This window comes from Halichoerus grypus, chromosome 13, assembly GCF_964656455.1.
Source record: "Halichoerus grypus chromosome 13, mHalGry1.hap1.1, whole genome shotgun sequence".
NCBI lineage: Eukaryota > Metazoa > Chordata > Mammalia > Carnivora > Phocidae > Halichoerus > Halichoerus grypus.
In genome coordinates this window covers 26,715,829-26,736,763 of record NC_135724.1, presented here as the reverse complement: position 1 = coordinate 26,736,763, position 20,935 = coordinate 26,715,829, and the positions used below count along the sequence as shown (strand labels likewise).

General features: G+C 53.9%; 1 protein-coding gene across 4 annotated transcripts in view; it reads right to left on the bottom strand.

Moving 5' to 3' along the window:
• The window catches only part of ST8SIA5 (ST8 alpha-N-acetyl-neuraminide alpha-2,8-sialyltransferase 5), a 54,307-nt gene that overhangs the window by 20,850 nt on the left and 12,522 nt on the right, over window positions 1-20,935 (bottom strand). Inside the window, exons 2-3 of one of the 4 annotated variants that reach the window (XM_036107599.2) lie at window positions 16,705-16,812; window positions 2,012-2,104 (exon numbers count right to left, since the gene is read on the bottom strand). The exons of 1 other annotated variant lie outside the window; for it this stretch is intronic. In XM_036107599.2, the coding sequence (XP_035963492.1) occupies window positions 2,012-2,104; window positions 16,705-16,812 (201 nt within the window). The remainder of the gene's footprint in view (window positions 1-2,011; window positions 2,105-16,704; window positions 16,813-20,935) is intronic. 2 more of the 4 variants (XM_036107600.2, XM_036107601.2) reach the window with 2 other exon arrangements.

Below are 20,935 nucleotides of genomic sequence, written 5' to 3'. Positions count from 1 at the left end.
AATTTGGCTCGTGCCTGAGGTCCAGATGGCCACGTTTGCCACTAAATCCCAACTCCTCACCGATCACATCACACACGCGCCACCGCCACCTGCTTAAAGTCTTCCCATGGGTTCCCGCGGCCCTCAGACAGTGACAGAATCTGAATCCCGGTCCGCACTGCATGGCCTCACCAGGTCGGGCCCCCGTCTGCCCCTTCAGCAACATGGCTCCCGTGTCCCCCCACCCCACACACACTGGCATTCAAGCTGCCCTGACCCTTCAGAGCGGGGACACAGCAGGCTTCTTCCCGGCACAGGGCCTTTGCACAGACTGTTCCCTCAGTTTGGAACCTTCCTGGCCTACTTCCCTCCTGACCGCCCTTCCAACAGGAGCACCAGCATCCCTTCCTCAGAGAAGCTTTGCCTGAAAAACCCCTCCCCGCCCCAGCCCAAGCCCAGTTCCCTGCCATCCCCTTGTGTCCCTAGGGTAAGTAGGTATTACTGTCTGCTTCCCTGCTGGGCTGTGAGCTCCATGAGGGCGGGGACCACGGTGCACGGTGTGCGCTCAGCGCAGGGCTAGGTGGGGTTGATGGGAGGGTGAGCTACCTCCCGCGTTTACCTCTAGAGAGGGTACAGAGCCCTTTGGTTAGTTCAGGGACCGTAACGCAGCTAGCCCCAGCTGGACGCGTCCTGGGAGCTTCCCTGCAGCTACTAAACTTCTGGATTCTGAATGACAGCCCCGAAAACCTGCTGCAGCTACTGCCCCTGGGGGTGGGTCCAGAAGGGGAAGAAAAGGGAGGGAGGCATATGAGCACTGATGGAGCACCTATTATATGTGCTACTGTGGGCGTGGACTGCAGGGCTATCTGCTCTCACATACCTTATTTCAACTAGTCTTGTGGTGACCTGTAAGAGCTAGGTAATAGTGTCCCAATTTTTATAGGTAAGGAAAGGCTCAGAGAGGTTAAGTAATTTGTATAAAGATGCAGAGCTGGTAAGATCCCAGGTCTGCCAGCCCCCCAGGCCCATGCTCCGTCTATGACCCACACTGCATGGGAATCGTGTCAAATGGCGAAAGGCGCAGCGGCTGCTGCCTGGGGGCCACGGACCGTGATCCCAGGATTGTGTCGGGGGCCCATGAGTCCACAAGAGCCCCCAACACCACCTGAGTCTGAATAAACTATAGTCCTTCCACATCCAGATAGGACTGTTTGCAAATACATATGAATTTTACTTGAAACCCAATGCCCTGATGAGCACAACAACGTTCCTCTCGGCGGGTGATGAATTCGTGGCGGCCCCATGTGGGAGAGAAGGCTGGCGGAAGCTCCCACTCACTGAAATGTGCAGCGTATAATGTGCTTTTTCTCCCATAGGTTGTAAAAGAGCCATAGGTGTTGTACTGTTGAGTGAGGAGCAGAAACTACAGTTCTTTTGTGATTTGTGAAAAAAAAATAAATAAATAAAGCATATCCGTGCACAGGTGCTGGTTGATGCGGACTCTGGGGAGATGCACAAGGACACCCGGGGTGCCTCTGAGGAGGACCGAGGGGCTGTGAGGGGAATTTTCACTATACGCCTTTTTGTACCACTTGAATGCTGTATCATTTAAATAATTAAAAAGTTTTTAACTAATGACCATAAAATGTTGAAAAGGCCATAGCAAGAGGGCACTGCTTAACCCTCCACTCAGAGTCCTGAATTTCAGGTAAGATGCTCCCGTGCTCTCTCGGTTTCCATACGGGAGGAGCCTGGGGATGATGTCTCGGAAACTGGTAATTGAGACAGGGACTGAATCCCCTGAGTCACCAGAGGTGACCTTGCAAACTTGGCCTTTTTTTCATAGAATGCACAATTATCCCTGCTCTCCAAATGCCGGAGGCCCGGGGGAAGGAGATCTCATTCTCGCTCTGTGGGGTCCGTGCCCCCACCACCTGCCTCCCCCCCCAGCCCCGGGGTCCTGCCTGCCATTCTCACTCTGTGGGGTCCTGCCCCATCCCAGGTGCCCACCACCCACCCCAGCCACACTCACATGGACAGCACCTTCACTTCCAAGATTTCGTGCCTCAGCTCCAGGCATCTCGTGGAGTTATATTCAAACGGGCCCTCGTAAAATTCAAAGTACCTGGGAACCAACAGGGACAGAGGTTACTACGCGAAGAAGCCAGCCAGACTTTGGGGGGGGACTGTGGGGCTCTTGGTGGGGGCGGGTCGATCCTGGTCAAATTAACAGAGCGCACCAGCCCCACCCCAGCAGATGGTGGGGGGCCCCCAGGACTGCTGGGGCCCTCTGGCTTGATCATTGGGTGGTTGATTACTCCCAGCACCCCACTACCCCAGGAGTGTAAGCCTTTACAAGGCATGAACTCATCTCAGCAAATCATGACATTCAGAAGCAGGTTTGGTTCCAAATTAGTGGCTGCAAAAGAGAAGGGAAGGGGGAGGATGCCCCAGGCATGGTCTCATTCTCGAGCTTCTGGTGAGGCAGCACTTTCAACCCTTTCCTGCCCCTTTCTCCTCCCCATGGGACAAGAGCACAGCTAAGATCTGCTGCTTTTTCTACAAGTCAGTAGCTCACTTGACCCTCATGCTCATGCTGTGCCTAGGTGAGGCTGACATTTCTTTCTCCCCATTTGGCAGCTGAGAAAGCTGAGGCTAAGGAGATGGAGCTCAGGTCCCATGAGCAGTAGGACCAGGCCAGGCTTGGGCTGGGTCCCACCACAGGGGAGCCCAAGCCCTTCCCAACACCGGCGGGCTCCACGCATGCCAGAGCCACCTCAGGGTCCCTTCTGTAGCTCCACGCAGAATCCAGTTCCAGCCAGTGCTTGCTGAGCCCTTACCTCAGGCCAAGTGCTTGCTGTGGATGCATCCACTTTTCATCTTTAGAACTAGCCTACGGGGTAAGTGATCAGCATGAGCATCTGGAGTTCACTCACTCGCCCAGAGCCACGTAGATGGTAGATGACAAAGCTGGGACGTGAGCCTGCACTTTGACTCGAGGCTACTCACCTATAAGGACAGCTGGTGTCCCCTGAAAAGGGCCCTGTGGCCTCCCACAGCCACTGGGTGAGGAGACCTTTAAAGCTGCCCCCTCTCACACCTGAAGTTCCCACCTGCCCAGAGAGGGAAGAGTACCTGCCCGATGGCTGGTGGGTGGAGGGTTCCCACAGACATAAAATATAGCCGTTCACTGCTGAGCTCAGCCACGGAGGCAGGATGGGGCCTGTCCTCGCAGCCTCTCTCTCTGGAGGTTGCTCAGAAAAGGCTGGGGGATTGGATCCTGGAACAGCTCAACACCAGAGAATCCAGAAGCCTGCAGGGTTGAGCCACTCTAAATGCGGGGTCAGTGCCCTGGCGACAGGTGGCTCTGGCGAATCAGAAGTGGGAGCGGTACCCAGGGCTTCTCCCGGGCCCTGTGGGCCGTGACTGAGGATTTAAAATAAAATCATTCCTTGAGCACTTCCCAGAAACCTTCCCGACACATGGGGGTGGCTACTTCCCATGTGTTCTCACACGCCTCATTTCCGTGTCATGGATGTACTGCTTTACACACAGAAAGGCATTTTACCCAATAAAGTGGCTTCTTCTTAAAATACCTGTATTTAAATAACTTTTGTATATAGTATCATATTTAACTCTTCAAATTATATATTTTAAAATATTTGTTCTTAATTTTCATATAATTTAATGGTTAAGGGTTAAAGTTATATTTTTCAGTACTTTTAAGTAATATTTTTAAATATTAAAACATTTTATACAATAAATTGGCTCCTATTGACAAAATGAAATTGGCTCCTTGTTTTCATGTCATGAAAGAATTGAAGTAGAATTCCTAAGAACTAGGCATTGTGGATTCCCAAAATATCACACTCACCTTTTTCTGTTTCCCCGTGTTTTGGAACTCCTTTGTCTGTCTTTCTCATCTGACAAACCCAAATTGATCCTTCAGTACCCAGCTCAAATGCCCCCACTTCTGCAAAGCCTTCTCTGACCCTCACTCCTGGGGTCCCTCTTACTTTGTCTCTTAATTAAAAGCAAATATAACATTTTTTAAAATCAACATATAATGCATTATTTGTTTCAGGGGTACAGGTCTGTGATTCATCAGTCTTACACAATTCACAGCGCTCACCATAGCACATACCCTCCCCAATGTCCATCACCCAGCCACCCCATCCCTCCCACTCCCTCCACTCCAGCAACCCTCAGGTTGTTTCCTGAGATTAAGAGTCTCTTATGGTTTGTCTCCCTCTCTGGTTTCATCTTGTTTCATTTTTCCCTCCCTTCCCCTATGATCCTCTGTCTTGTTTCTCAAATTCCTCATTATCAGTGAGATCATATGATATTGTCTTTCTCTGATTGACTTATTTCACTTAGCATAATACCCTCTAGTTCCATCCACGTCGTTAATTAGAGCAAATAACACTGTATTATAACAGTCTGTTTATGTATCTGTTTTCCCTTCCAAACGGTGTTGTGAATATCTCAAACACCGGGATTCTGTCTTTGTTACCTCTGTACCTTTTGTACTACAGATGCTGGAAAGCTAAAAACTACATTTCCCAGACTCCCTTGCAGCTAGGGTGTGGATGCAATTTAGGTTCAACCAATCAGAAGCGTTTACATGAGACTGATTCAGAGCTGTTATAATAGGTAAAGAATGACGCGGCCCCAGGCACTGTTTTGCTGGTGCGAATGTAGCAGAAGCGGCATGGCTCTTGGAAACTGCAGTGGTAGCAGCACCCTCATGATTATATTTCTATGTAAATATACTACATTTATTATTATATGTTATTTATTATTATATATTATATATAAACTGCAGTGGCACCACACCCTCATATTGTATTTATATATAAATGCATTATATTTATTATTATATATTATTTATTATTATTATATATTATATTCTTTCCCCTAAATAAATCCCTTTCTGCTTTCACTAGCTCAATGGATTCTGTTACCTACAATTAAGAACAAGGGATGAGGCCACCAGAAAAGTCCATGACCTTGGCTGTAACTCACATCATCTTCCAGTCACACAACAATAAATGAGGTCTGGTGTCTTATCACAAAGATCATCGTTTGCAACCAGAGCCATTGGCACTAAGTCCTTTGGAATCGACTGGGTCATCTGAATCCATGATCTCAGGCTGCTACAAAGAAAAGCTCCAGATTCATATGGTGCAGGAGTTATTTAGGAGAGACTTACCCCAGTGGTCTCAGGGGGCTGGGAGTCTTGCAGACACATCTTTGTTATGCCGCTAAGCCAGCTGTGTGACTTTGGTCAATCGCTTGCCTGCTCTGGGCCTCTTCTTTCTCCTCCTTAAAATAATCTGTTTGAACTACGTGATAGCCAAGGGCCCACGCAGCACTACAATATGATCCCTCAGTGTTTCCCACTCACTAACCAAGCCAGAATATGACTGTCGATGGATGATCCACAAAGACGAGGAAGAAACTCGCAAAGACCAGGCAGCACCACCCTGCCATCAGGCAGCCCCTCCAATGTCTCCATAAGGCCCTCCCCGCCTTACCTCTGGCAGCCTCCCCTCGGTCTCCCTCTCTCCTGAATCCCCAACCTCACCCATACAGGGAACCGGGAGGTACAGTGATTCCAAATGGTCTTGTGCCGTGTGTTTGGTGGCTATTCGGTGGACAGGCTTTCAGAACGGGGTCACAGTCCTTCCCCACCCCCCATAAGCCACCCTAGGCCCATCACTTTTGTGAGCCTTACTTTCTTCATCTGTAAAATACACACACACAAAAAGTGCAGTTCATGTGTGACAGGGTTGAGAGAAGATATTGATGAGAAATTCAGAGAAAGTCCCAGGACAATGCCCGGCGCACAGCAAGTGCCCAAGAAATGTTCACTCCTTTCTTGCTCCTTTCTCCTGCCATTAAAGGGCAAGAGTTGCCCGAGAGTCAGCGACTTGCTTATGGCTCCTCGGCTGGCTGATGGCAGAGCTGGGACAGGCACAAGTACCCTCAGGAAGTTTCTCTGCTGTCTCATTGGCTGGCATCCTTCTTCCGCGGCTACCAGGAAACCCCTCCCCGCCACCCCGTGGCTAGAGCCCGTGCTGTGCTCTGCTTGGATGCGGGGACGTCCCTGATCACCCGTCTCTGCTGCAGACCCACGGATAAACTGTGTTTCTGAGGCCTTAACATCTGGGCCTTGTTGACCCTGGGGAGACTGTCCCTCCCAGGGCTAGCCAATTCCTTGAGATGGTAACCACCTGTGAGCACCTTTCTTATGCAAACAAACCAATCCAGAGCTCACAACCCCCCCCACCACCACTACCTCCCATGGGGGGCCTCTTTCCCCCTGCCCTAATCATCCCAGGGCCAGGTACCAGACAACTAGGGGCAGCCTTTATGCCCCGGAGCCCAGTGAAATTATTCAGACTGATGACTCCCAAGCCTGTGTACCTGTCTCACCTGTTTCTTCCACAGAAACCACAGTAGAGGCTCTTGCCCACTTTTTCCCGTCACTCCCTCTGCTCCTGACCACCCCCCCACCCGGGTGCTCCCCAATGGTGTGGCGTGCCTCCTGTCTCTGGGCATCTGTGGGTATAAAACCCTCTTCTTTCCTGGCAATGACTCCCACGTCTGTGTGTCTCACAAGGCACGACTATGACAAAGCCCAGCCACCCTGAAAACACTCCACGTGGTACCCCAGCCAAGCCATCAAAACCACGCCCTGCCTAGGGCGACAGCCCTCGTTTTCCCAGCTGAAAATGGAGCCAATAGCTCTTGCTGACGTCCCCATCCGACCTGGGCTCTGCTTCTCTGGGCTGCCCTGCTCCGTACCAGTCTCTAAAGATACCTAACTTGGGGAAATGAGATTGTAACAAGCGCTGCCAAGCCTGCCCCCGCATTCTGCTCCTGACAGGACACCTGCGTCCTGCATTCTGGGAAAAGCCGTGGTAATCCTTGTTTGGCCTGGACACAGACTTCTATGCAGATGTCAAAAATGAGGCTTCCGGTTTCTTTGTGGAATGACATGGGAAGATGCTCGCATGACAGTGCTGAGTGGAAAATGCAAGTTACAACACTGTGATCTCCCAAAGGAATGGGACATACATATGTGAAAGCCCGGGGCAAAGGGAAAGGCCGTAACAAGGCACTAACAGTGGGCTTCTTTGAGTAATGGGACCATGCACGATTTTTAAAAATACTTTTCTGTATTTTTATGTTTTCTGTAATGGGGTTATGTGATTTTTGCGTTATTAGAAATCACCAATAAATGCCCTTTTATTGAAGTCCTGGATCTCCCTCGAAACAGCTCAAGCTTCCCCTTAACCTGCTATAAGACTGAGAAAAGCAATTTCTCCCACCTTCTCAACTCCATTAGCCTCTCAAGGTGAGTTAGTCACTGTCTCTTCTTCCAGTTCTGGAAAGGTGATCTCTGCCCAGCTCAGAGGCGAGGGGCTCAGTATCACATTTGGCACCTCACAGGTATAAATAGTCTGAGCTGGTCAGCCCAGCGGCATCTCAGATGCCACTTGGCTTCCGGCAGCCACATCCGGGACTGGCACCAAGCTGTGTCCGTCCTGCCCCATCTCGGTGCCCTCAGGGACTGCCGGGGGGGCAGCCCCTGCTGCCTGACCAGTGGGTGATGGCCTCCCCTAAGGGAGAAGACAACGGCAGAGGTGACCACGACAGCCCTCCTCCTCCCCAGACTTGGGCTCTGGCTTTGCAGGCTGCGGAGGCCTCATTTCAGCGTGCCCAGGGGCCCGCGTGCATCCCTGCCAGCCTTTCTCCGCAAGCCTGTCCCTCAGCGGGCTCTCCTGTTGGCCTGAACCCCCTCCAGAGCTTTGTCGGGGCCATGGCGTCTTTCTTGGAGGCCATCGTACTTTGAGCCCCGGCACCACTGGCCAGTACAAGATAAGGCCCTTGCATTCAGCTCACACCAGCTAACACTGCCTTTCCTCCCCAGGTGCTGATGGTGTTCAAGAGAACAGGAGCCCAGGGAGGTCCCGACATCCTGCAAGAGCTTCCACCAGCCCAGCAAGCAGGGAAGCAGCCCCAGCTCAGCGATTGGCAGCCCTGGGCTCCTCTCGAACCTGGTGCAGAGTCTCAGGGGACCACAGAGTGGTTTATTTATTCCACACTGGGTAGGAACCCGGTGAGGGTATGACACCTCTGTGCAAATTAGGAAAAAGTACCTTTTTCTCCAGATAAATTAGGCCATGTGCCAGTCACATGGCTTATCAAGTGAGAGTGACCTGCTGGCTAGGTATCTTTGTGCAGTGCCCACCCTGCACAACCATCCATGGCAGCCTGATACTGAACTCTTTAACTTTGTCTTGTTTAATCCTCCCAACAGCCCTATGAGGCAGGCATTGTTTCCCCATTTTATACCCAAGACTCAGACTGCAAGCGGTAAAGCAACTTGCCCAAAGTCATTCAGCTAGTAAATGGGGGCGCTGGAAAGGGCTTTCCCAGGGCTTTCAAGAGCCCAAACCCATGTTCTTCTGTTGCGGCAGTGCACTCCCTCTCCCTGATTCTGACAAGCCACAGTTGGTGGGGGGAGGTTCTTGGTGAGCAGCCCCCTCCCCTTCAGGGAGCTCAGCGCTATTTCAGAGCGAGAACAGGTGCCATCTCGAGACAGCACGCTACCCGTCAGAGCAAATGCACCGAATACAGAGTCTGCAAATTGCAGCCTGACAATTCAAAGGACTGCAGTGTCTTCCCAAATAGGTACAGAGAGAAGCGAGAAGGGCTTGGCTGTCAGTGACTACAGGTCACAGCTGCCAAGGGGAGATGCTCCCCTCCCCGGGGCAGGGGCTGGAGAGACCTGGCTCGGACCCTTGACTAGATGCTGGCTCTCTCTGGGCCACCAGTTCCCCATCTGTGCACGGGAATCTGCAGAGGTATTTGAAGTATCAGAGCTGGAAGCTAAAAAAGCCCGATGTTGGGAACGCAACCCTGATAGTCCTGTGATTAATCTGCTCCCGGTGTGAACTTCACTGGGGTGTCATTCCTGGCATGGGGTGGGGGTTGGGGGGGTCAGGGGCAAAGCCTTTTGCCCCTCCTCCCCCCCTGCAGCCAGCGGTTTTTCGGGGCCCCCCGATCCAGTGTCTCGACATCCCACGCAAGAGGGCACATGCGGTGGCCTTTCCTTCTGGGCTGGACCAGGGAGCCCTGAAAAACTCCTCTGTGTAAACTCCAGCCCACCTCCCGGTGTCTAAACTAGCACTGGTTCCCCTACTGCCCCTGCCCCACTTCACCACCCTGCCCCCCAGGGGCCCATGCCACAGGCGGCATCCTCTGGGTCTCCTCGCCCTTCGCCTCCCACCCCGCTTGTCACCTCTGTGCCCTCTGGCGCCCTTCTCCCCCTCCCGGCATGAGGGGCGTGAGTCAGTCCTCTTTTCTCCCTGGAGGCGTGTCTCTGTCTGGAACATTCTTCCTCACCGTGTCTCTCGGTGCTACCTGCTTATCGGCCAGAGCCTTCCCCTGCCCTCCCTCTTCCACGCCCCAGCACGCTCCAGCTCCGTCCTTATTACACCGCACTCTGCCCAACACCCCCATTCCCAGGCCAGGCCCCTGGACGGATGGCTGTTCTCCTCTTTCCTCACCGAAGATTTACTGACCCACTACTGCGTGCCAGGTACTGGGAGAGGCCGGGAGGCCGTGATGACCAAGCCAGATAAAGCCCCCACCCTCACGGACTTCCAGGACAGGAGACAAATGAAATACGAATGCAACACAGGCCCAGGTAGGGATGAGCGCTATAAAAGTAAAGCAGGCGAGGGGGCTGGAGGGCACCTGGAAGGGTGGTAGGAGGTCAAGGACGGCCTTTCCGGACAAAGACAGTTGGAGCATCAGCAGGGGTCCAGGAAGAACATTCTAGAGAAGGAACGGCAAATAAATACAAACAGGCTGAGGACGGACAAGGCCAGCGGGCTGCAGGGACAGGGCCGTGGGGTGGTGGGCGGTGAGAGGAATCGAGGCCCGGGGCTGAGCGGCACCGGGTCCAGCTGGGCTTGGGGGCCGCTCGATACAGCAGCATGCTGAAGCGGAGGAAACGCATGGCCCGATGTGAAAGCTGCCTCTGGCCACCGTAGGGAGGCCACGCCGTCCAGCCAGAGCAGACAGGGGGATGGTGGACTGCGCCAAGAGGCAGCAAAGAGGTGCGAGGAGGAGACCGAGCAGGACATGCGTTAAGGATAGAACCAGCAGGATGTGCTGATGGTAAGACTGCAAAGGTGAAAAAAAAGGAGAGAAATCAACGTAACTCCTAAGATTTTAGCTTGGACAACTAGTTGGATCACAGAGCCGTTGTAAGAGGAGGCAATGATGGAGAAAAACAGCGTGGGCCTGAATCAAAGGAAGCTTGCTGAGACTGTTAGGCATTCAAGGGGAGATCATAGGTAGGCAGTCAGAGTCACACGTCCGCAGCCCAGTGCAGAGGTCAGGGTCAGAGATACACGCTCCAGGGTCAAGGGACAAAGGACTTAGAGAGATCTCAGGGGAGGGCGGAGAGCAGAGGGCAAGCCTGCGGCTCCGACAGACATTCGGATGGTGGCAGGGGAGACGGGCCACCAAAGGAGCCTGAGAAGGAGAGTTGTGGGAAGGAGGAAAATCCGGAGATCCCAAAGACACAGATGCCAGGAGCAGAGAGCATTTCCAGGACAGAGGGCCAGCTCCGTCCAGAGCTAATGATGCCAAGGAAGAGGAGGAAAGAGAAGGTCCCACTGACCTAGTGACTAGGTGGTCGTCAGTGACCCTGACAAGAGCAGATTCAGGGGAGCAGGAAGGCAGAAGCCCCACTGGCACGGGCTGAGGTGAGAACGGAAGTGGGAGGTGCTGGGGACAGTGACGGCGGAAGTCTGTGTGATGAGCGCTGGGTGCCAAGGACTGAATATCTGTGTCCCCCCAAAATTCACAAGCTGAAATCCTAACCCCCAAGGTGATGGTATTAGGAGGTGGGGTCTTTGGGGTGATTAGGTCATGAGGGTACAGCTCTCATGAATGGGATCAGGGCCTTTATAAAAGGGACCCCAGCAAGCTCCCCCACCCTCTTCCCACCATGTGAGGGCACAGCAAGATGACAGTGGGCTCCCACCAGAACCCAACTGTGCTGTCACCCTGATCTCTAGCATGCAGCCTCCAGAACTGTCAGAGACAGGGCACTGCTTACAAGCCACCCGGATCTGTGGGACTTTGTGGAAGCAGCCCACCCGCACCGGGACAGGGAGCACGTGAAGACTGTCCTGGCTGAGGTGGCAAGAATGACATTTCCCCCGACGTGGGGAGAACCAGCCAGAGTTAGAAGGAACACACCTCAGTGTTCTCTGAGACTGAAGGCCCCAGTGGAGGGTGAGGGAGGGAAGGTTTACACTCCACACGAGGAGGCCTGCGTGGGGAGGACAGCCTCTGTGAACCCCATCGTCCCCATCCCAGCACAACCTTTATGGCCTTGATGTAGCAAGTGCAGGCTATGTGTGACTACGTGGATTGGAAAACTGGGACAGCCCCGTGTGCCTTACCATCTGGGTACCCCCTAAACTGCTTATCAGGTGGATGCTGGGTCCTCCCGGCCTGACTCCAGCCCCCTTTTTCTTTCCATTCTGGGAGCTGACCTGGGGTGAGGCCCTGACAGTCACCCTTGACCATCTGATCTGGAAATGAGGCCCAGAGAGGGAAGTCCTCATACCCAGCTGTGAGTCGGGGTGAAGCTGGGGCCTGGATCTACCCAGAAGGTCCCTCTTAGGGACCCCACTAGTGACCGAGCAAGGCGGGAGCTTACCAGATGGGAAACTGGGGCACAGAACCATTCACCTAAGTGGTTATTTGTCCAGGAGACTCAATTCAGACTCAACCGAGGGCCACAAAGCTTGAGGTCCAGGTGGACTCATGGGACAACACCACTTGGCGAGTCCCAGGACACCCACAACCTGGCCTCCACAGACAGCCTCCTGCCTGTTGGCCACCAGAGGTCCTCGTCAGGTACGTGGGAGGAGATGGGGAAGCCGCACCATCTTTGTTTTGCTTTTCCAGCATGCAGCCCAGAACATTCTGCCAAACCTGATTCTCCAAACTCTTCTCTGTTGGATGGAGCCCGAGAACTCCATCCCTCTTTTTATTTTTTATTTTTTGTCCTTTCCCACAGACTTAAAAATTGACCACAGAGGGGGTAGGAGAATGACACAGAAGATGGGGGGGTGGGGAGATGAGAGACCCTAAAGATGGAGCAGGACACCCAACCCTACCCAGGCTGACCTGTCCACAGCCCAGGAAGCAGAAGCCCTCTGTCTAGCATGGCCTGAGTCCCGAGACTCTGGAGTGGAGGATGCTGTGTGGGCCAGCTCCATCAGCCACCACCTCTAAGTGGGGACTCAGTATCCTCATCTGGAATATGCGGGCAATGACAGGACCCGCCTCAAGCACTGGAGGGTGAGGACTGAGTGCAGGAACAGGGGCAGGCGCCCAGCACGGCACCTGGCACACAGTCAGCCCTTACCTGCCGCGATCCCAGCCAAGTCCTGCCCCTCCACGGAAGCACCTCTGACCTCCACGCTGAGCTCTTGGCACATTGGTGCCATGCAATTTATTACCTAATTATATACCGTCTTGAAACAATTAGGGAACCCCTGAATACAGCATAATAAGATGGTAATTGAATCGCAGCTCTGAAATATGACCATCCCGAAGCCCACATGGCAAGGTACCTGCTAGACACACAGGCAGACCGCACCCCGAGGGAAGGGCTCTGGGGCCCTGGACTCTCACCCGGCTCACTCTTCTGTGGAGCAGAGTCTCCTGTGTTATCGGTTTGAGGCTGGCTCTTTTCTCCCACGGCTGGTGCTACCCTCCCGCTCGGGAAGACCCCTGCACCCCAGCCCGGAAGCCCAGCAACACGGGGCGCATGCTGTCCCAGGAACGGGCAGCTTGGATGGGCAGCAGCCTGGGCAGTTTTGCTCCAGACATCAGAGAGTGGGCTGCGCACTGCCTCTTGCCATCCCACCACAGCCCAGGAGGGCCGGGGCTGTACAGGACCTGGGACGGGGGCTGAGGAGACCGTCCAGCCAGGCCGCCTGTGGGCTGCGTCTGAAGCGGGAGGTTCTGGAGGGCCCTGGATGTGCTTGCACAGGTGGTCCAGGCCGGGTCTCGGGATCTGTGGAATGCCTGCGCAAACACGGAGACGTTTATGTGCACCTGCCGGAGAGCTGAGTGTATGTGAAATGACAGAAACAGCCCTCCGGCAGACACTTCTTACAGAATGTACAGGTAAGGGGGCTATCCAGGAAGGCTTCAGGGAGGAGGTGGGGTGGGAGAGGGACACTGACAGGATGATAAGGACTTGATGTGGAGCAGGGTCCAGGTGGCAGAAGCTGAGTGAAGCCCTTTGCGCTGCGGCTACGGGCCTGGCTCAGAGTCAGCACCTGGGGGGACTCCTGGCCCAGCTGCCCTCAGCCCCTCTGACTCGGTCCTACCCCCGGGACATGCTCACGCAGTGCATGCAACACTCCCACCCTGCAGGACCATGACCACCACGGGCGCTGCTGCCTGCCCCTGCCCTCTGGGCCGTCCCTGGGGGGCCTGGGCAGAGGGCTCAAGGCACTGAGCCGTGGAGGACACGGGCGCTCCCCACCCGCTCATCTACCGTTCCAGAACTGCTATGGTGCTCTGTGCACGGTGTCTGGGAGGGCTTCTCAGTCAGTCACTGCAGGAGTGTATATTCTGCCTTCACTGCCTTCTCTCTCCTGCTGAGCCAGCCCCCTCTCCCTCCTACAGGCTGCCCAGAGCGCTCCAATGGTCCTACCCCTGCTCTTCTCAAGAGAATGTTCTCCCATCATTCCAAACTGTGAAGGAGTTTATGATTCAAAGTGCTTCCCCTCTGGGGATTAATTTTCAAAGACAGTGCCAGAGACAGATTTATTCAAAGGAATACATCTCTAAGGGAGAATTCGGGAACCCCGAAATGTAAGTTTGCTTTTTTTTTTTTTTTTTAACCAACAGCCTTTACTGTGCGCCTGCTTAATTCATTATTTTATTCCATTAGCATGTATTGAGTTCCTACATGCTAGGTGCTGCCTGGGTGCTGGGGCTTACATCACTGCCTAGTGCGGGAGACAGAAACACAAACATAACCCCAACATGATGAGAAGTGTCTTCAAAGACCTTCCTGCTTACGTTCAAGGCACCCACTTAAATAGCAGCATTTGCTGATTCAAACTGAGTCCTATCTGCTCACTAAAACAGCTCCCCGGAGGACTCTCATTGGACACTTTTAGACCTGCACTTGAAATTAATAAAGCTGTATGTCGATGTATATTTTATAACTCACACACTTTCCAACTCAGCCTGGACTTCCCCTACCTCATGTCTAATGAGAAGACCTGACCGCAGCCATTCTGAGCACTCTCTGGCCTGGATTTTCTTTGTGGTCTTATTTGGACTTTTCCAGACCAATCGCTTGGACCTGCTCCTTCTCCCAAGACTCCTGTTTGAATATACAATTTATGAGTCATTTGCTTTTTCTGCCTCTCTTTATCCTCTGGTTATATATGGTACCTGACTTCCCCTCCAACCGTGTTAATAATAAATAACACACTTTACCACACCGCGACACACCACACAACTATAGAGAGCAAAATATGGCATGCACTGAATTATTCAGGAGGTGAAAAACACCACAAAGCACATCACATATTCCAGGCGTGGAGACTTGTTCACCGGGATGATGTACTTTCACCCTGAAGAACACTTTCCACAGTGGCATTAGGCCCCCTCTCCCCCCAGCCCTGCAGATCTGCTGCCAGGAGCTGTCCTACCCATTATGAAGAGGGCAGAAGCCACTCCTACGCCGAGGTAAAAAAAAAAAATCTCCAACATACGGTTCAGTTCTAATTACATTAACCATTATTTCCCACATGTGGGAACGATGCATATTATGGTTTCTCACATATGTAATAATACTTTGGGGGGTCAACCAGAAATTGCGATCTGACGTTGGAATTGTCCCAGAAGACGTTGGGCTGTGTGCTCATCACATTTGTTCCATGACTAAGGGGGCGCTGGGTCAAATGGCAGCTCTCCAGAAGGAAATCAGCTCAGCTGGGGAGCACAGTGACGAAAGGGTGCCTTAGTTCTGAAACCAAATGGTTAGAGACCAGCGGTGACTCTGACTCTGGGGGGTCCCGGGTGACAGGGAAGGGGAGGCTGTCCAGGGTCACTGTGGCGGGGGAGAAAATAAAAGGGAGGGGAGGTGAAGGAGGGAGTAGTGAAGAAAAGAGGTGGGAGGGAAGCAGGAACTAGGGAGCAAGAAAGGGTAGCAGGAAGAAGGAGGGGAGAAGAGGTGGGGCAGAGGGGCAGAGAAATCAGCAACAAAATACAGAGAGAGGAGGAGAGGGAAAGCCTGCTGGCAACAGGAGAAGGTGCAAGGAGCGCTCTTGCTGGGGTCTCCCCCCAGAGATGGCTCCCAGGGGCCTGTCCCATCTTGCTCAGTTGATTAGCATCTTCTAGCCAAACCTCTCAGCGGGTTCTTCAAAGAGTCCTACCCAGGAAGGCAGATACCTGCGGACTTACCTAGACCACCCCCCATCTGGGTGGGTGAGTCACACAGCAGAAAGGCCAACACCGGAGGTGTGATACTTAGAAGGGACAATTCTGGACGCCCCGCTCTCACTGGGTGACCCATCCCAGGGCCCAGCAGCTGGCCAGGGCTCCACCACACATATGTGGAAAGAACTGGCCAGAGTAAGACCCGGGTTTCTGAGGCTGGCCCACGCCCTAAGGCCTGTCTGTGAACACTGCCCCCGCTGAGATCCTTCTGACGTTGGAACCACGTCTGTACTTTTTCAAAGCATTGAACAGAATCATACATATCCGGGTGGGGGCCGCGGTCCTTAAAAAACACATTACTTCTCCTCTGTGGGGTCAATTTAATGTTTTGGTGTCAAAATTAACAACAGCAAAAACTCAGGCCTCTTTCCCAGGGAAACAGACCTGACAGCGCATACTGAGAAATGCAAAAATTAAGGGACCAAACAACTTAATTGGCCCCTGGAAACCCTTAGCTGGCAAGTTCCAGCCACACCCAGAGAAAGCATTCTGCCTTGTCTGAAAGACTGCCCCACCGTGCCCTCCCCGCCATGAGTGCCCCCCTCTGGAGCATCCTGCATTTCATGCGTTCAACAAACGCCGAGCTCCTGAGTATAGAATGCCCCTCATTACTGATTTCACTCCCAACACAAGAGCAGAGCAGGAAGGAAGAACCATGCGATGGTAAAGATGTCAAATCTCAGCACCATCCTCATGGGAATGGTTCTTTCCCAGCCGAGGTCAGCCCTGCCTGGGGGCAGAATAGGAACTTCCCGTACCATGGGACATCCGAGGAGCAGAGCCCATGCCCAGGCCCGACGCCCACCCCTGATGCCACCCGCACACACCTGTGGGCTGACATCCGAAACCCTTGCAGCAGGGACGGAGTGAAAGCCCCCACTTCCAAGGAAAGCTTGAGATCCAGACTCCACACCCCTTCCAGCTCCCCCCTCCCTGAGAGGGGCCAGTGAGTCCCTGCTCTGCTGTGGTTGGGTCCTAGCCCTCACCCCTCATGTCAAAGGCGGGGTGCCGAAACGCAGTGAGCTTTGAGCCACCGTGCTGAGCCTGCTTCTCCCCTGAGGGTAGCTCTGGGGGTGGACCACGGGGCAGGGCTCTGAGGCCACCTTAGGATGGGCTTCCCCCCTCCCTGGTCATTCGCCGGGGGGTCTGTACCTGGAGCTGGAGGTACTGCCGCTCTGCACTGCCGGGTCGTCCGTGACATTAAAGAGCCCCGTCCAATTGGCCAGCTGGTCGCCACTCTGCCAACCAAACTGGAGGCCTCTGGCAAGAAAACGAGGCAGTCGGTACTCAGCGCTCACACGCGGGCTGAAACCCATCTAACCACAGAGCCTCCTTCTGCTGCTGTGATCACTCGCTTACTGGAGATGAAGGGGATGCCCACCCATGAGGATGACGATAATAAACCACAGCCTTGTATTGTGTTCTCTGCTCGCTTACATCCGTCCCCTCTTTCCGCCTCTACCAGCAGAGCTGAGGTTACATGCTATAAACACAGGGAAACTGAGGCTTAGCGAGGTCAAGATCATAGAGCTCGACTACCTCCTATGTGGTGAGTCCCTCAACCCCCACCGCTGGAGACTTAGACCGGAAGAGCTCTCAGTCGCCAGCACTTTGGCGTCCTCGGAGGCCACACTGCAAAGCTTTTAATGCAATCGGGCTCTCCCATGCACAAGAATACACCTCCTGGTTTGAGACTCCACACCCATGGTCATCTCTGCTCCCTCCCCATCCCTGACTGAAATGATAGCAAAGGAATAAATAAGGATGTGAGCATGGAGAGGAGGCGATAGAGGGGGGCCAGTGACAACACCATGGAAGATGAAAAGCAGATGGGTAATTAATTCCCCTAGACCCGAAAGAGTGGAGCCCCAAATGTTTATGGGGAGTCAATCTATTCCCTGTGCACAACTCAAAGAGGCTCTGAAACTGGGGGTCCGGGGCCACTGAGGGCAGGAGCGCAGAGTGGGGCTGAAAGTGGGAGGACTCTTTCAGGTTTGTATGAAGAGCGGCGGGACACCACCCCCCCCAACACCGGCTCCCCTCCTTAAGCCCACGTAGTGTGGGCACGGAACCGGCCTGCCCCACAGATGGCAGGAGGCTGAGCTCCAGGGAGCTGACCCACAGAAGTTCTGCAATTCCTCATACACGGAGACACCAATCTGCAACCCACCCACCCCACACCCTGTCTCACAGGTGGCGAGGGTGGATTTTGGGAGGGAACCAGACCAGGTCAAAAAGAAAAAAACAAAACAAAACACAAACAGGGCTATGGAGGAATAGGACTGTGTCACCTGATCACCCTAGCGCAGAGGTTCTCCACCTGGCGCTACGGACAGTTGGGGCTGGGTCATTCTGTGTTGTGGGGCTGTCCTGTGCACTGCTGGGTGCTGAGCTGTGCCCCCCAGTCTCTACTCTCCAGATGCCAGGAGCACCTCAACCCACACCCTCCATTGGGATGATCGAAAATGTCTCCAGAGGTTGCCAAGCATCCCCTGGGGGGCCAAATCCCCCCAGCTGAGAACCACTGTCCTAAGACAACGCCCACCTCCCAGAGCTCCAATGAACCTTCTGGAGACTGGCTTGCCCTGAAATATGAACAGGCAATGAAAGGCCACCAACCAGCACGCAAGAAAAGCTTTAACTTCAAAGTCAGAGAACAAAACAAACAGCAAAAAAAGGGGAAAACTCAGGGGGAAAGAGACAAATGAAAGGAGAAACAAATTTTTAATAAAACCCTTGATAATAAATAGCCTCTAAGCTGAGGGGAAGGGACAGTGATGGTTGTCAGAGCTGCTGTCTGGTCATCCTGGATCCGCCACGAATGAGCCGAGTGACCTCAGGCAAATCTTCATAACTCTCTGTTCCCATCTTTCAAGCAAGGAGAGCTGTCTGGGATGTCTCCAGAGCCCCTGACCGGGAGTTGAGCTGTCTCCCCGATGCCCACCCAGCTCCCTCCGTGGGAGTCTAGGTCGCCCCAGTGTTTAAGCGCCGACCGTGCATTCCAAGTGGAAACACTGGACAGACCAAATATGCCATGTTGCATGCCAGATGCAGTCTGGGGACCCCCACCATCACCCCCAGAGGCCCCTGTCCACGGAACGAGACACTGCATCCTCTGTCACAGCTCAGGACACTGGGGTGCAGGGTCAGAAGTGACTTTTCAGCCAGCTGGTGACAAAGCTCGACCTGGAGCTCAGAGGAGTCCTGACTCCCACTTCAGTCCTCGTGCCACCGACGTCCTGGATCCCGTCCCAGGAGTCTGCTGCACACAGCGCACCTGAGGGTTTTCTGTCCTGGGGGCTGGCTCAGCCACTCTCAGCCTCTGGCCTCATGCACAATAGCCAAGCTCAGCAAGGGGCACTCACCGAGGAAGCCCAGGGGAGTGCGTTCCCAGAGCCCGTGACTACCCCTTTCCCTCCCCCTCACCCACTGGCAAAGCAAACAATGGGAATGGAAATGCCCTATCTGCTATTCTTGTGAGGCTAACCTTGAGTTGACCCCATGTGGAAAAAAATAATAAAAGAAGAAAGTCATTCAGAAAACATCAGTACTTCACTTTCGTGGGAGGATAATTTATTGAATTATTTGTTCCAAGAAGGGAGCTGGGCTTTTGATCCTCTTACTTTAGGGCCCTGTGCGTTGTGGGGGCTGAAAGCTTCCCAGCTCCCTGAAGAAACTGTGCTAGGCAGCCCAGAGGGGAGCAAACTGCCTTCGGGTCTAGGAGGGGTGGGCTGGCAGAAGATGCCTCAAGTCCAGGAAGCCAGCTTCCTGCTTTGGGGTTCACCCACCACATCCCCCTCTAAACAGACAGGGGAGCCTCAGAAAGACCACAGCTTGAGGCACCCCAGGAGGCTGGACCCAGGGCTCCAGCAGCCTCCAGAGAGCAGTGAGCAGACTGACCAAGGCCGGGGTGGCCTTGGGCGCCCCCCAACTGCTTTGTGCCACACAAACCTGGGGCAGTGGGGGGAGGAGGGTGGATGGAAGGCCCCTCAAGGATGAGAGACTCAGTTTCCCACCAGCTGGTGGATAAAGCTCAGTTAAAAGAAGAAAAGGAAATGAACTCTTCCTTTCATACCAAGTTCGTGAAATAAAAAGGTATCCCCACTTTTCCATCATTCATCAGCAAGTCGCTTGTGTCGTACCTCACAGCTGACTGAGGACATTTTCCCTTTATCTTCAAGCTATTTTTATTTTATTATATAGGTAGATGTATTTCAAATATTTATTATATTATTCTATATTTATCGACCAGCCCTGCCAGGCTGGGTGCTGGGGTTCAACAATGAACCAACCAAAAAAAACTCTGCCCCAAGGACACTTAACCGCTACCAGGGGGAGACAGATCCAGTGACAATAAGCTAACAGGTGACACAATGTGCAGTGTGCCAGATGCCGACAAGCGCTGTGGGAAAAAGAAAGGGCAGCGAGGGGGATGAGGAGTTTGGGGTGGTGAGGGGTGCTGGTCCACACTGGGTGGCCAGGGGGCCTCTCTGAGAGGGTGACATGGAGCAGGACAGGAAGTGGGTGATGAGGCAGCAGGTGGCTCCCGAGGAAGAATGTTCCAGCACCAGCACCTGTGGTGGCCCTGAGGGGTGTGATGGCTTCTTCCGGGGCTGGCAAGAGGGTCTTTGTAGTTGGGACTGAGCCAGGGCAGGTGGCAGGTGACAGGGCATGGGCTCAGAGAAGCAGCGTCACCTTGCTGTGCTCCCTCAAAGCCATCTAAGAGGGAGGGGGGACCACGTCACCTCCTGAGGAGCCAAGAACTCCACTGGGCCACCAGGGAGTCTGCGAGCGCCAGGCCCTCCCCTACCTCCCACTGCTCTGGGTCTCTAGAAGGATCTGGTCAGAAAAGGCCTCTCCGAGAAGGTGCCAGGACCTTCCCACCCAGATGCAAGTGGAAGTGTCTGCCAGCTGGGAAGCCTTTTCAGTGGGATTAATGGGCATAATTACCAGGCTCCACAAGTGCCCTTGCCCGTCCCCACTCCTGACTCACTAGTGACTCACGGTATTTCTCTGTGAAGGGCCGGATGGTAACCTTCCCCCCAGAAGAACCTCAGGGGGAAAGGGAAGTGGATTCATCCCTGTGGGGACTTTCATGTGGGGCCACAGAAAAGCTGCTGCAGGTGGGGGCTTCCTGAGGGAGGAGAGGAGTCGGGGGGGCTGTCCTGCCCAGAAGCACTGCCCAGAGGTGGCAGAGGGTTGGCCTCCTTGAGAGCCCCCAGGCCTGGAACCCAGAGCCCCAGGGAGCAGATAGAGGCTCCTGGATTCTAAGACCTTCCATGGCTCTGCAGAGGCTTCTGGCTAAGGAACGGCTGGGCCAGGGCCCAGGGGTCTCAGGACTGACAGTGCTGGGGCGGGGGTACACGTGGGGGTACACACGCGG